The following is a 16,871-nucleotide window of genomic DNA, read 5'->3' on the forward strand; positions in this document are numbered from 1 at the left end:
ACATCGTTGGAGCTACATGTATGAAATTTGGCACACATGTGTATCATGCCAAGACGAACAAAAAAGTCAGTGGGGCCATTGACGCAAACCCAACAGGAAGTCCGCCATTTTGGATTGAAGGTGACATTTTGGCTCTAATTTTGCCATTTCCATGCCTCGAACTTTTTCGAACTCCTCCTTAGGATTTGGTCGTATAAGCTTTATATTTGGTCAGTGTCAACTACACACCTGGGCGATGTTAAATTGCGGAGCTTTTGAGTTTTCGCGATACGGTGAGGCCGTGGCGCCACGGCGAATTTCGATGACTCGCCATGAAAATCTTATTGTCTCTCATTCCCTCATACATGGTCCGACGTGGACCAAAGAGCACACATATGATAAGGCTCCACCCCTGAACATATTTCAAACTCCATATTTGACACCAGGGACAGCGCCACCTTGTGGCAACAGGAAATGTCATGTTTTACACTTTGGTGTACAGTATTTTTATGGGTGACATCTGCAGCCTCAAATTTCTACAGGAAAGCCTTAAGCAGTTGGTCTTGGGTTATAGTGAAAACTGTGACTTTTCGCGAAAGGGTGTGACCCCAGCAGCATGGTGAACAATGATGTCTCGCCATGAAGAAACAAATTAGTATAACTCAATGAAATCCAGTCTGATCAGTACCAGCCTTTACAGGCATGATGTAAGACCCGCCCTGAACAGATTGATGTGCCCATTGTCAGGAATACGTAGAGCGCCACCTAGTGGGAACAGGAAATGTCATGTCTTATATTTTGTTGCACTGATTTTCACAGGTTCATCCTGGCCACTTCAAAAGCGGTGAATATCACCATCAGTCCTTTATGATGCTTCAGTGAGAAAATTGTGACTTTAAACTGAACGGCGCACCCTAGTGGCAACGCAGTTCACCATGAACGACTAAGTGGCTTTTGAGGGGCTTGGAAAGTTTAAAAAGTGTTGAAATTTGGCGCACACCTCCAATGTGATGAGCGCTATCTTGTTATGTGATCATTTTCATTGATTAGCGCAAAATGGCTCCACAGCGCCCCCTACAAAATTTCAAAACAACAGCCCCTGCTCGGTGTTTTATCTATAAGTCTGAAACCTGGTAACCTTATGGAAGATCTCAAGATGTACAAAAAAGTCTCTTGGAGCAATATCCCAAATCCAACAGGAAGTCAGCCATTTTGAAATTAATGTGTAATTTTGGCGACATTTTCCTCTCTTTTCAGGCAACGTACTTTGACGAGCTCCTCCAAGGGATTTCATCAGATTGACGCAATCTCTAGTGTGCGGAATCTAAAGACCTTTGTGATGTTAAATTGCGAAGCTTTTTACGTTCAGGGAAACGGGGTGGTCATGGCGGCACGCGGAGTTTCAATCACTCGCCAAAAAGCAGTAATCTGCTGCCACTCAAAAACACAATATCCAATCTCTCCCAAAGGTCGCAGGCGTGATGAGACTCGACCTCGGAAATGTTTGTTATGCCATTTGTCATTAATGGTTAGAGCGCCACCTAGTGGGACGACTATAATCATGATTGAATGAGATGAAATGTTAGCTGGCGGTTAAATGCATGAATTCCATCAATGTGACATCAGATCGGAAGCGCTGGTTTTAGGTTTTGGGCGTGGCTCGACGATCTGGGGTGCGAGGGCCCTCATATCGCTGCTTGCAGCTTTAATTATTATTATTATTATTATTCAGGCAAAACAAGGGCCTTTTTGAGGGCCTAAACATGCTCAAAAACTCATGAAATTTTGCACACGCGTCAGGTCTGGTGAAAAATTTTGTATTTTAATGGTTTTACATATGAGTATTGGGAAATGGCTCTAGAGCGCCACCTATGCCTTGTTAAATGCAGCCCTACGAACACATCGTTTGAGCTACATGTATGAAATCTGGCACACATGTGTATCATGCCAAGACGAACAAAAAAGTCAGTGGGCCCATTGATGCAAACCCAACAGGAAGTCCGCCATTTGGACTTGAAAGTGACATTTTGGCTTTAATTTTGCCATTTCCATGCCTCGAACTTTTTTGAACTCCTCCTTGGGATTTGGTCATATAAGCTTCATCTTTGGTCAGTGTCAACTACACACCTGGGCCATGTTAAATTGCGGAGCTTTTGAGTTTTCGTGATATGGTGAGGCTGTGGCGCCATGGCGAATTTCAATGATTCGCCATGAAAATCTTATTGTCTCTCATTCTGTCATACATGGTCCGACCTGGACCAAAGAGCACACATATGATAAGGCTACATCCCTGAACATATTTCAACTGCCATATTTGACACCAAGGAGAGCGCCACCTAGTGGGAACAGGAAATGTCATGTTTTACACTTCGGGGTACAGTATTGTGATCGATGACATCTGCAGCCTCAAATTTCTTCAGGAAAGCCTTAAGGAGTTGGTCTTGGGTTACCATGAAAACTGTGACTTTTCGTCAGAGGGCGTGACCCCTGCAGAATGGCGAACATTGATGTCTCGCCATGAAGAAACAAATTAGTATAACTCAATGAAATCCAGTCTGATCAGTACCAGCCTTTACAGGCATGATGTCAGACCCGCCCTGAACAGATTGATGTGCCCATTGTCAGGAATACGTAGAGCGCCACCTAGTGGGAAGAGGAAATGTCATGTCTTACATTTTGTTGTACTGATTTTCACAGGTACGTCGTGGCCACCTCAAAAGCGGTGAATATCACAATCAGTCCCTCGTGATGCTTCAGTGAGAAAATTGTGACTTTAAACTGAACGGCGCACCCTGGTGGCAATGCAGTTCACCATGAAAGATGAAACGGATTTTGAGGGGCTTGGAAAGTTTAAGAAGTCTTGAAATTTGGCCCACACCTCCAATGTGATGAGCGCTTTCTGGTTATGTGATCACTTTCCGTGAATAGCGCAAAATGGCTCCATAGCGCCCCCTACAAAATTTCAAAACAACAGCCCCTGCTCTGTGTTTTATGTATGAGTCTGAAACTTGGTTAGGTTATGGAAGATATCATGATGTACAAAAAAGTCTCTTGGAGCAATATTCCAAATCCAACAGGAAGTCAGCCATTTTGAAATTAATGTGTAATTTTGGCGACATTTTCACCTCTTTTAAGGTACCGTTCATTGACGAACTCCTCCAAGGGATTTCATCATATTGACCCAATCTCCAGTATGTGGACTCTAAAGACCTTTGTGATGTTAATTTGCGAAGCTTTTTACGTTCAGGGAAACGGGGTGGTCACGGCGGCACGTGGACTTTCAATCACTCGCCAAAAAGCAGTAATCTGCTGTCACTCAAAAACACAATGTCCAATCTTTCCAAAAAGTTGCAGTTATGATGAGAACCGAGCTCAGAAATGTTTGTTATGCCATTTGTCAGTAATGGTTAGAGCGCCACCTAGTGGGACCACTATAATAATGGTTGAATTAGATGCATGAATTCCATCAATGTGACATCAGATCGGACGCACTGGTTTTAGGTGTTGGGCTTGGCTCGACGTGCTGGGGTGCGAGGGCCCTTGTATCGCTGCTTGCAGCTTTAATTTAGTTTATGTATTTCTACTTCAGTTAGATTTGTGTTTAGCACATTTTCACATGAACATTCATTGTAACATCATCTCACTAAGGCCCGTTATTAGAATCATTGTTATTTTCTGATTCATTATACTGGTTAACTTAAACATATTTACAACTAATTAACGATCAGTAAAACCACATATAAATGATGTTTCCGTGTTTGACAGTTACAATCCTTTTTTCTCTCCTTCTCCTCTTACCTCTTACATGAATCCCATCATGCTCTTTCTCTCTCTCTGACCTTTTACACAGATAAACTAGGGCAAAGGTTAAATCATTCATTACTATGATTTACTCATCCACATACTGTACTTCATTCTACATTTCTGTGGATTCATTTACATGCTTCATTGTAGCCTTTATATGCTTTCCTATATATAATTCTAGATGTTAGGTCCTTTTATTCCACTTTTTGTTTAATATGCACGTTGAAGGACATATCATTAACAACAAATTGGAGAAAATTCACAAACAGAACCTGAAAAATACACGAGTCCCTTCAGCTGACCCACTTTTTACTATTGCGTCATCAAAAATATTCTTGGTGGAATGGTGGTTGACAAGAACCTATCCTTAAACAGGAGGAAATAGCTGGAGTCTGTATCAATAGTAAAAGGTTTCATGGACTGATTAATCCAAATTGTTGTTTGGTTTAAATTGTTCTATATATGGACACACACACACACACACACAGATAGGCAGAAGAGATGTGTGAATCTAACAACAGTTTACGACTGTGTGCAAACCTCTGCTTCAACACTGGCTGGGTGTTCTCCTTTCTAACTTTGCAGTGTCTTTATGTTGCAGTGTAAATGCCTTGAGCCAAGTGGCATCGCAGCTTTAATGAATATAATATAATTGAATTAAATGTAGTTTTTAATTATAATCTTTCTAAAACGGACCATGTTGCTGTAAATCTTTGGCTTTACAAAGAATTTATGGTTTATGTCACACTCAATAAGTTGCATTTATAGCCAGTGCTCATGTCAGTATAGAAGTAAATCCTACATTGTATTGTTAAAATGGTAAAATATGTCTTTGATATAATCACAATAAAATTTAGAACAGGCATCACTGTGAGGAAAAACATGATGTCATCACCCACTATGACCAAATCACTCACTCTTCCGCTTCATCACTTTCATTGCTCATCTGTTGTGATCATCTGAATATGTTTTTGAAGTCACTTGAGTCGCTGCTTCACTCACGCCTCCTTCCCTCATCTCCCCATCCAACTCTGACTACCCTCCCCATCTACCTACCACCTCGTCCCCTCATCATCTCTGCTCTCTAACTGTGTACAACACTATACAGGGGGCTCATGGGTTAGACGGCAGACCAGGTGCAGTGGTGAGTGGTGCAAGTCACATTCCAATCCCTTTCCCTTTCTCCTCTTCTTCCTCCCTTCTACCCCCAACTATTGCTTGCTTGATGTCCTTAATGTCTGCTTGCTTGCTTTGTTGCTACCCATGCTTGTCTTAATATTTTACATTCTAAAGAAACTCTGTGAGGACAGGAGTGCACAGAGTTGGGTTTGGAGGATACACTGGCACTGAGAACTTAGTTTATATTACCTATATGGTGATATATGAGAAGTAATTATTTGATCCCCTGCTGAATTTCTAAGTTTGCTCACACAAAGAAATGAACAGTCTGTTTTATGGTTGTTTCAGATACGATAAAACAAGCCTTAATAAACATATATATGTAGCTAGATATATATGACTAATGATACATCTCATAGTGCTGTGATTGGATGTTAATCTCCCTGCAGACCACATGACCATAAAAGATGGCAGATGCCACCACAGAGTCACAGAAGGTCTTCGGGAGTTCCCTTGCAATCCAAAAGACTTGAGTCTTCAGATACAGCCTACTTTGTCAGTGTATTGGTCAGGTCAACACCCAAGTACTCATAAGAGTCCACTGTCTCAATGTTCATTCCCTGGATGTTCAGTGGTGTAGGTGTAAGATGTTTCTGCCTGTGAAGGCCCATCTCCAGCACAAACTGGAGGTGGTTTTCCCAGTGTTGAATTGAAGACAGTTCTGCTGCATCAGCCAAAACAGTCCCCATCAGTTCTCTTTACTTTCAGTCATCAGAGAATTCTTGCTGGAAGTAATTGACCGAGTTGCAAGAGATGTCTGTGCTGTATTGGGTGTGTGGGGTGCCTGTACAGACACACATGTCTGAATTCCTACGTACTGATGGACGTTGGTGAGATAGTCCAGGATCCATGTGGTGAGATGATGATCCACACCTGTATACTCCAGCTAGTCTCTGCGAGTGTGGTGAGGACAGGAGTGGTGTTCAGAGCACTTGAGAAATTAAAGAACATGGTTCTCACAGTGTTCCCAGCACTTTCCAGGTGAGCAAGGGTTCTGCTGTCGGTTTCTTCCTCTTAAAAGGGAGTTTTTCCTCCCCACTGTTGCCAAAATGCTTGTTCACAGGGGGTCATCTGATTGTTGGGGTGACTCTGTGTAGGGTCTTGCATTATTAAGCATGTTGAGTCAAGTGTTGTTGTGATTTGGTGCTATATAAATAAAATAAATTTTAATTGAAATTGAATTGATATATAGCCCCTTCCATTGGCCCCTCAGTGGAAACAGCCCCAGAGCATAATGTTTCCATCTCTGTGCGTGACTATTGGGATAGTGTTCTTTGAGTCATACTCAGCATTTCTCTTCCTCCAAATACACCGAGTGGAATTGATGCCAAAGAGCTCAGTTTTGGTCTCATCTGACCACGGAAGAGGTTGGGCTGGTTTCAGTCATTATGCAAATGTACTGTTTATAAGATTGGGGAAACCTGCAGTCAGCTGAGACTGAAGAAGTCACTTGGATGAGTGACGAAATGTTTCTCCCACTGAAAACGCTACGTCCAGATGAACAGAATCAACCTTTGGAGATTTACTTACCTGCATGATTGAGAATGCATCAAGACCTTACCTTCAGACCATTAACGACCACCTCCCTAGTAGTTTTGGACTGATGCACCATCTTGTTAGCATCATCCTCACCCTGTGAGGTGAACTCTTGCATGAAACTCCAGACCTAAGGTCGTTTTATACTTTAGACTTTATATACCAGGCTTCTTGTCGATGTTCTTGTAGCTAATTCCAGCTTTTGTCTTTTCCCTGACGTCCTTTGAGAGCTTTGGTTTTGCCCATCATGGTGGAGAGGTTGGATTGGTAGGAATTGATTCTGTGGACAGGTGTGGTTTGTACACATAAAGAGTTGAGATCAAAAGCGATTGCATGATTTATCAGAGTCAGAATTCAAATCAAATCAATTTTTTTAATTTTGATGTAATGTGTTTTCTTCTGCATTTTTGGTTAATATTCGGTCTCTCTCCATTAAAATGAAACTACCATCATAAGAGGCTGTCCATTTCTATGTAAGTTAGCAGGTGTACAAATGTACAAAGTAGGGGATCAATTATTTATTTCCACCAACATAGTAAGATAGCGAGTTACTATAACTAAAAAGTTTTCTTCGTACTTTGTGTTGATAGTAAATTTGTATTTCCCCTTAAATGGTGGTGTATATGTAGAGCAGCAGAATTGAGTGTGTGCATTGTGACCATGAAAACTTGCAAATCTTCTCTGCCAAACAACTTAGTCTGCTGTTGAGCTTCTGGTACCCCAGGTGACAGTCTGCTACCTGATTATTACTTTTTATTATTACAAATCATCCATCTGTTTTGAGTATTACCAACACAAATTACCTAGAACTGTTTGGTTACAATGACTCACCATCTTAGTATGTTCATCACAATTTTCCAAAAACATATCAATATTCTTTGTGTTCGTTTCTGTTTTAATTATTTACACAATCAGCAATAAACCCTTAAAATTTTAACCCAACTTCACCCAATTCAAAACAGGCTTAATACAGATTCCTGGTTTCCTTCCTTTTAGTTTGCAAGTTTTTATGTTCAACATGTCTGCCTGCTTTCCTAGAGACATGAAATATGTATATTTCCTGATCAATTACTGTCCATCAAATCTCATAACCTCTGTTTTCACTCTGTTTTTTTTATTCAAAAAAAGAAATTGAATAATGTCTTGTCAACAGGCAGTTGTGTAAGTTTCCAGAGTTGACAAAAGAAAGTTAACATCAGAGTTAACCTGTGCATAAAGATGGACATACAAATGAAACTAAATTAGGCAATAGATGTTCAAATTGCTTTCAAAGTAAATTATCTACAGGAGGTAAGCTCTTTAGCTGTATTACCATCATAAAAATAAATAAAACGTTGTTATTCAGTTTGTTTCTTGTAAAAAGGGAAACTCATCAATGACTCCTGCTAAGCAGATTAGGTATGAAGAAATTTCAATTATTTTTTTCCCCTATTAGTTAAACTCCCTCAACTACTTTTCTAAGTATCAGTAACCTGAAATTTTAAACCATAAATCCATACGGTTATGAGATATAACCACATCTCATACAGGCCCAGCCACCACAAGCACCTGTGAGATCTTGGAATTTGATGCTGTTTATGTGTTATGGCAAGCTGTTTTCCAGATCGTCTTAACTATTCCAAACTATTCAGTGTCTTGTAAGCGATTGCCAACAAAACAACTTGCCAGCTCATATAGAATGCCATTATAGTGTCAGTACTCCAACTCTGATCATACCTTAACAGTTTCCTGCTTCCTGGCCCTCCTAGTACCAACGTCAGGCTGCAAAGCTGCCATTGCTAGAAAGTATGCAAATAAGCATGCAGAGATACCTGTGCTGCATGTTTAAATATCATGTAGTACACGTGGACAGCTGCATTACAGACAGGGGTGCACATGCTGGATATGCCTAAGATGCAAGATCTTCCTCTCCAATCTTGATTCATACTTAGACAGAAGGCTGCAACCTTGACATTTTATTCATTTTCCCTCATTTAATACAGTTTGGACAGTAGTTCAACAAGCTTGGTATATGCTACAAGTACCAGCAGAAAATTACCTTGCAGAAATGTTCTGTTATGTCAGATTTGTGAAGAACTGGTTTAAATGCTCCAAGATACATTGTACCAGAAAGCTTGTTGATTTACTGATTTGAGGCATTTGATGATCCTGACTATTCTGTTTGTAGATCCTACTATTTACTTTCCTTAACATGTTTTAAAGGGTCTAGTAGGACCTGCAGGTGTGCCAGGGCCAGCAGGACCAAAGGGAGAGACAGTGAGTAACTTTTTTTTTTATTCTAAAAGATGCATCGAGTTTAAGATCAGGCAGAATGTACAGGTGATTGTTTCTCTCACAACTACAGGGTGAAAAGGGTGATCCTGGAATCCCAGGACCAACAGGGCCGCAAGGCATCCCCGTAAGTCTGTGTGTGTGTGTGTGTGTGTGTTTGAGTGTGAGTGTGAGTGTGTGTGTGTGTGTGTGTGTGTGTGTGTGTTGGGGGGGGGGGATGGGTTAACATTGGTAACATTTTAATTTGCATTTGCATCCTTCACAGCAATATGATTTACACATCAAAGGGTAGGGAGGTGAACTGTGCTGGTGCAAGAGAAATAAGATCAAGTACTATCAATACAGTACAATCCTAAAGAAGGCCATTTGTTCCTGCTATCAATGACACTGCAAGAGTTCAAGAAACAATTCATGCCAATGTTTGCATTTGTTACGCTTCAAACTCATGCGGCAGGTACACACGGCTGTCACAAACACATCTACTGGGATTTCAGTTTTGTGTGGGACAATGCTTCAGTTTCGTTTTCACTCACTATTTGGTTAAATGTAAAGCTGTTTCAAAGCTGTTTAGTAAAGATATGGAAAAATGTATGTGTGTATTAAAAGTGTATGGAATGAGTTTATTCCATATTAACACAGTGGCATCACTTTTTTAAGGAGAGTACTGTATTTGGCAAAATAACAACACTGATAAAAACATGTGTCCCTATTCCCCAAATACAGTCATAAGGCACAGTCCCCAATGTTACATCTCATTTCTTTTTACAGGGATTAGTAGGACCACAGGGACTCAAGGGAAATCAGGTAACATACTGTCTGCAGTGTTTGGCCTATTATAAAAATAAAGTAACTGACATGATTGTGGTTGATCATCTGTGCACATGCACACATGTGTAATTTCATTTATTAAGTAGTTTATGTTGGTAAATATTATTGCCACAGTTGACATTTACATCCACAAAATTGTTTAACCTCTGTTGAAATTTCTTTCTGAGAAACTCTGACTATGTATTATCTAATATATACAGATAATATCTGAATTTCAATAAATGTTCTCTTTGATATTATGCATAAAAGTAAAGATCAATGAGTCATAGTTTAGGCAAATTGTTTTGTTTGCAGTGGATTTGTTTTGAACCCAATGGTCACTTATTATGGAGGCATCTCTATGTCAGGTTTACTGTTAAAACAGTCATACTCAATTTTAGTTCCAGTGCTAATGTTAAACTATTCTAACAATATCTCCAGTGACATCCTCTAAAGCACCTTTTTTTTTAGTGGAACTAAAGATAAAAAACTGTTTTATGAATGAAAAAATCATTGTGTGCTGGCCACATACCCACCCCCTCAGAGAATGCCTGTTTCCTTCCCATTAACCTGTGACAATTAATATTTCCACTTCCATTTTGTTTTATCTTTGTGGGCTCTTTCAGCACATTCAACTGGCCACGCTTTCAGTGAACACATACAGAAACCCAAACAATACACCTAAATGTGAATATCCAGTTGAAAGTGTTGAAGCTGTGAGATTGTGTTGCTGTTTTTACTTTTTCCTATCTTCCTTTGTTTCCGCAGGTCTTCCTATCCCCTTTTCCTTCCCTTCACCTTGCTCTGTGGCCTGCGGCTCTTTTTATTGCTGGGATTGCCCTCTCTCCCTCTCACAAATTTTGGCCTTCTGTTCCTCCTCCTCCTCCTGCATTCTAATGTAGTCTTGGGTTCCTTCTCTTACACTTACCTCTTAACTAGTCCTACTTAACAGTTGCTCTTCCTTCCAAGCATCCTTTAAGTCCCTCGAGGCCCTGAACCTTTAACCTGTAACTCAACCTGTAACTCAAAAAATACTACATCTGAAAAAAACTGCTAAAAGCCCAAGCATTGGGTTTAATGGTATCCAGATGGGACGACAGAAACAAAAAAGACTGCAGCAAAAGTCATTTTTTGCTTAAAGTTACAGCATGAAACTCTTATCTCTTAATCCCTGCCTGTAGGAGCAGACACAGGTGACACAAACATTGACCTGAAGGTCCTTCTTTACCTTAGAATCAAAGTAAAGACTTTTAAGGCCTTAAATGCCTTGAAGCAGCTTGATTTAAATTGGAGCTACATAAAACTGAATTGACCTGAACTGAATCCACTTGATGAAGTCACGTAATCATTTTGAAATAGCTTCAACTTTAACATAAATTCTGAGCATGCCAAAGTAGCACATATAATGCAATTAAATAATGAAGACAATGGATTGGTGTTTTTTATTTTGATATATATGTTAATATTGAGAAAGCATCAATCTGTTATTCTTGGTCTAACAGGGTGATAGGTTTGTTTTTTAAAAATGGTGTGGGTTTTAATTTTAACCAAATACTTTTCCCCTTCCTGGTGTTAGATTCCTTTTTAACACCTAAATGTAGACTTCGGTTTGTAAATTTTGTCTTTTACGGGAAAAATCGACTAAGTTATTTATCAGGAATTGTCCACGATGCAAGAAAATAAACTATGCATCAAAATCCAACACCCATCATGTTACTGTAAATGTCACTGTAGGCTGTAGTTCAGGAGTTAAAGCAGATCATCTACTACATCTACATCTGGGCAAGACACTAACGCCAAGTTGCTCTCTAATGCATCCTTGAGGGTAAGAATGTGTGTGAATGTTAGCTAGAAAGCACTTCAGTAGAAAAAAGTGCTTGTGTGAACAGGTGAATGAGCCAAGCTGTGTAAGCTGTACGTCCACTGTTTTGTAGTGTGCATGTTGTCCCTGGTAGGAAACCTGCTCACCAACTGCAATGGCTTACTTTTTCCTGTTTCCCTCTACTCCCTCCCACTCTCCAGTGAATTTAGATTGCTAAATCATACAAAAAAAACTAGTGAATTAAAATGACGCCAAAATTTCTCATATCATCTGTTGCATATGTCAAAAAACAGCTATTGAAATCTTACAAACAAAAGCATTTGCTTCTACTGTGGTGTAATAAGGAGGATTAAATTTGTTCTTTTTAATACACTGTTTGCAGGGAGAGAGGGGCAAGAAAGGCAACAGGGGGGCCAAAGGGGATAAGGGAGACCAAGGAGCACCTGGATTAGATGCCCCCTGTCCATTGGTATGTCAGTAGTTCTGTGTTTAGCCATGAGGCAAAGGGAAGAAGCAGCAAGTTACTCTCAGGATCTGTCAGTTAGTCAGCTTCCTTTTGCCTCATTTAATGTTTCTAATCAACCTCAGAGTGGTTTTGGTCCAGCGGTCCAGCTGTAGGTTATTTTGACAACACGGCTAGAATCAATATACATCCTCAAATCCCTCATCCATTCAAAAAACCAAAGAAGGAAGTGTAGGACATTATAATAATATCACACCATGCGCAACTATCACTGCTGGTAATGATCATTTTCATAATCATAGTCATAATAATATATCTGTATCTTTCAAGTGGCATACTAAGGAGCAGTAATACTACATAAATGATAAATTAGGCATTACTAATACCTTAGTAATACTTAGTAGTGTGACATTATTATAAAGTACTACTGAAAAAGAAAGACATTCATGAGAACAAAGATGCTTGAGACTGGATCACAGCTATGATTGAGGAAGTTTTCTTCCAGGTCCCAGACAGACAGGAAACAGGCAGCCACTGCTAACAGATACCAAAGTATTCCAACTCCACGCTGAGCTTTCTTCCTGCACCTTCACCTCTGCAGCTTTGTAGTAAAGAAAGTTAGACAGTTCAGCATAGACTAGCTATAGGCGAGAGCTTCTAATACTAAATCAAAATCAAAAGCATACCTACTGTCAGATTTCTCTCTGGTGTTATTTTATCCATTACTGTCCATCAGCACTGTTGGCTCTGTTCTTCCAGCCATGGTGCACTGGTTGTTTTGAACAAGCAAAGCAATCAAAGTCTGGGGAAGATGTTGATGGTCTGCTCTACTTATACCAGTCAGATACTCTTAGTGAAATGTTAGAGAAGATTAACCTCTGCATTAGAATCAGAGAAACCATTTCCTTACAAGTCCATATCAGTGAGCCCGGTTCCTGTCAGTCTCAGGTTTCCTGCATGTTTAGGAAACTGAAGTCAGTCACGTTGTGGAGAAACATCGAGATCTTCCTGCCATTAAGCAGTGGAGGGAGAACACTCTTCTGCTGCACGAGCTGCAAAACTCTTTTTTAAATGGCTGATTTCACAAACAGGGTTTCCGAGGCATTAAAGGGGAAAAAGGTGAACCGGGCTTGCCAGGCCTGGACGGGCTGGATGCCCCTTGCCCTGTGGTATGGTGCTCTTTCTTTCCCTTTACTAGCATGCCTTTAGCTACCCTTAACCACACTCCTCTTTATGGATCCTACAGTGCATCGCTGTAAACAACAATATGCACTTTTGCATGATAGTTTAAATTTATTGTAATCAACTGACTGCTTCCTCTACAATATGGTGAGACAACATAACATAATCAAGCCTTTCAGGTTGAGAACAAATACGTGATTATAACGACTAAAAACCTTCAAAACATAACATCACGTACAACTGTGACTAATACACTAACCTCAGATCTAAAACCTTCACAGTGTTATTTTCAAATATAGTAATGCCTTTAGTCATGGTTTCCTACACTGTTTCTTGCATGGGGCACTATTTCTCCCTATCTACAAGGCAATAGACTACTACAGGGAGTGAAAACCAGCCACAGGGGCCACTAGCCACTATGTACTATTTCCAAGCCCGGATACATGGGCAGGATTGCATCAGAAGGGCATCCCTTCTTTATGATCCACAAACATGTGGATTTAGTGTACCCTCTACACAGGAGACTTGTTGATGGAATATAATCCTGGCTTAATTTTCATTTTCTAAAATATTTAAAAGTAGAATGGGAGGCAAAGCCTTCAAATTTCAGACCCCTCTTCTGTGGAACCAGCTCCCAGATTGGACTCGGGAGACAGAGAGGATATAGTAAGGGCTTTCTTACACTGCAATAGGTCTAGGCTGCTTCCCATGATGCATGGAGTGTTTTAGTGTTTCTTGTTATCTCACCTTTTTCACTCTCTATGTGCTCACACACCACTCTCCATCTAATCATTAGTTCTTATTAATCTCTGGCTGTCTTTCCCGTCGTGCCTTATTTCTCTCCTGTCACCCCCAACTGATCCTGGCAGATGGCCGCCCCTCCCTGAGCCTGGTTCTACCGAAGGTTTCTTCCTGTTAAAAGGGAGTTTTTCCTTCCCACTGTCACCAAGTTCTTGCTAAAAGGGGGTTGTTTGATATTTGGGGTTTTCTATGTATTATTGTAGGGTCTCTACCTTACAACACTAAGTCCCTTGGGGTGACTGCTGGTGATAAGGTTCAGAACTGAATTGAATTAAATACAGGATAGTATTCAAGGGATGGGTTCAAGGTAGGGGTGAGATCATCAGTGATTGGCTCTGAGCCGCTTGTTATTTGAGTGGTGGTGGAAAGGTTGACAGGTGAGCAGGCAGGAGTCTGTCTCTGACTGTGATGATTGTAGACATGATCTACAGTGAGAGGAAGGATTTATTCACTGGAGAGAAAATACATGAATTCTCTAGTACTAAGTTGAAGTACATGTATGTGAATGAGGGGAGATGGGTGGAAAAGAGTAAAGAAAAGAGATTTGCTAATCTGTTTACTTAATGTAGTCATGAATCTGTTAATCTGTAAAGGAAACTGTATAGGTCTTCTTGATTGCCTTTCCACAGGTAAGGCTTAGACTTTATTATAAAATCTATTATTCCTTTCACAGACTGACAACTGAAAAGGCTCAGTCTGAATCACAGCAGCCCGTGTGTTAAAGCAATTTCATCTCTTAAGAATAGAGGCACCTAAAATTCTTGGTTTTCTATCTTGTGTCTGCTGCTTAGGATCAAAATTGAATGAAAATGAGGTATTAAAAACACTGAGGTTTGAAGGAGACATCAAAGTTTTATCTGTCACATACTTTTGGAAAAAAAATTGGGAATCGGTGAAATATTAGGTATGTCCCAATTCATAGGCCGCATCCTTCTGAGGCCGCATTTGAAGGCCTATTACGTCACAGCGACACGACAAGGGCTGTCCAAATTCTGCCCACGAAGACCGCAAAAGGCCGGGTCCTCTGAAGGATGCGGCCTATGAATTGGGACATAGCTGTTGACTTTACCTGCTTATTGTAGCAAAAGTCTGTAAATGCCATAATATGCACGGTTGTTGCTATGGTGATAGTGTTTTTCTGTACAACTTGCAACAGCTGTAGTCCCAGATTTCATCCTGAACGGACACACAAATGTAATTTCATCAATGAAAACTGCAGAAATACATACTGTTGCTGTTTGTACCATGTCAACATATCTCAGGTTGCTTCAGCTCTTCCAGCTGTATTTGTTTCATTAGCATTGATACAAACTCAGTGCTGACATTTATAATTCTTCACAGAATGGCTATTGTTCAGGTTTAAACTATTTAGATGTAATTATAGAGTCGTTTTCAGGCCTGAAGGAATCTACAAAATCTGCATGAGTTGCACTTGTAGAATGCTGGGTGGTCAAAATATGTTTTTATTTTCATATAATTGTAAAATGATTCAATATACTGTCCATTGTTGCTTCTAATATTGTCTCTTTTTTACTCTACATGTTCCAGGGAGATGATGGTTTACCTGTACCTGGATGTTGGAATAAAGTACGTTTGTCACAGCGTTGTGTTTTTGCCTGACATTCTAACTTCATGGGGAACATTGTGTGACCTAACAACTAATATTTTGCCTTTTGTTTTTCCTTGCAGTGACGATAACTTTGGAATGGCTTGTGTGATGTACATAGGATATTTATTTTTTTTACTTTTACTATTCTATTATACATGGAAAAAAATAAATATATATGGCAATTTTGTACATATTGTTTATTTTAACAAATACGACAGTGTGTATGTAATGTTTTTTATATATCTATGCATTGTTTTATATGATTGGCTAAGTAAAAATGATAATGTGGCTGAATTTGCATTTGAAGTGAAGAGAATAATGCTCTTTAACTTATTGCATTATGTTTTGCTCTGTTGTGATAGACCATGCTGCACTGGGATGTGGGGCTGGCAACATTTACAATTTAGCCTTTGGAAAGTCTTGGTTGAACTCTCCTCTGACAAAGTGTTGAAAACTATAATAATGAGAGCAAGCGCTGCATATAGACTAGTTTAAATTTTACTATATGTTCACACAGGGACAGGAAGCTATTTTAAATGTGCACTTTGAATTTTAGGCTGTTGTGCTCATATTAAGCTGAAGAACATGAAGACATAAGAGATCAAACTAATGTTTGTCCAGTAACTACTATACTGCAGTGTCATATATTCACTTCCAGCTTTCCTAGGCATGCTGACCACCACAACTCACACTGTAGGGGAGTAGATGGGATGATGCCATGTTTGCTTTAGGAATTCTTGCTACACAGCAAAAAAGAAGTGCATTGTGTAGGAATGAATGGTTAAGACAAGTTGGCATGATAAGATCTATCTATCTATAGTCATAACTTTGGACACACCTTTTCATTGTAGATACAAGCTGAAGACATATAAGCATGGTAAATGGAATTATGTAGCAAAGAAAAAATGATAAATAACTCTAAATATGTTTTATATTTTAGATCCCACCCCTTGCCTTGCTGAAAGCCCTGCATACCCTTGGCCCTTGGCTCAAAGAACTTCATGATGTAGTCACCTGAAATGGTTTCACTTCACAGGTGTGCCTTGTCAGGGTTCATTTGTGGAATTTCTTGCCTTCTTAATGAGGTTGGGACCATCGGATGTGTTGTGCAGAAGTCAGGTTGGTGCATGGCTGACAGCTCTATTTGACAGAACCAATCAGATAAGTAAAGAGAAACAACAGTCCATCATTGGTTTAAGAACTGAAGGTCAGTCAGTCCGGAACATTGCTAAGACTCTGCAGTCGCAAAAACCATCAAGTACTATGATGAAACTGGCTCACATGAGGACCGCTCCAGGAAAGGAAGACCAAGAGTCCCCTCTACTGCTTGGGAAAGAAACACAAGGAATGGACATTAGACCAGTGGAAATCTGTGCTTTTGTCTGATGAGTCCAAATTCAGGCACAATGAACCCGCAT

The 16,871-nt window shown here is 40.0% G+C and overlaps 1 protein-coding gene across 1 annotated transcript in view; it reads left to right on the forward strand.

Annotated features, from left to right (window-relative positions):
* col13a1 (collagen, type XIII, alpha 1) overlaps positions 1-15,636 on the forward strand; it is an 81,749-nt gene extending 66,113 nt beyond the window's left edge. Inside the window, exons 31-37 of the mRNA XM_063491134.2 lie at positions 4,892-4,927; positions 8,701-8,754; positions 8,843-8,896; positions 9,538-9,573; positions 11,781-11,867; positions 15,393-15,431; positions 15,534-15,636. Of these exons, the coding sequence (XP_063347204.2) occupies positions 4,892-4,927; positions 8,701-8,754; positions 8,843-8,896; positions 9,538-9,573; positions 11,781-11,867; positions 15,393-15,431; positions 15,534-15,536 (309 nt within the window). The 3' untranslated portion in view covers positions 15,537-15,636. The remainder of the gene's footprint in view (positions 1-4,891; positions 4,928-8,700; positions 8,755-8,842; positions 8,897-9,537; positions 9,574-11,780; positions 11,868-15,392; positions 15,432-15,533) is intronic.
* Positions 15,637-16,871: the final 1,235 nt, after the last annotated feature.

Source organism: Pelmatolapia mariae, linkage group LG13 (genome assembly GCF_036321145.2).
Source record: "Pelmatolapia mariae isolate MD_Pm_ZW linkage group LG13, Pm_UMD_F_2, whole genome shotgun sequence".
NCBI classification, from domain to species: domain Eukaryota; kingdom Metazoa; phylum Chordata; class Actinopteri; order Cichliformes; family Cichlidae; genus Pelmatolapia; species Pelmatolapia mariae.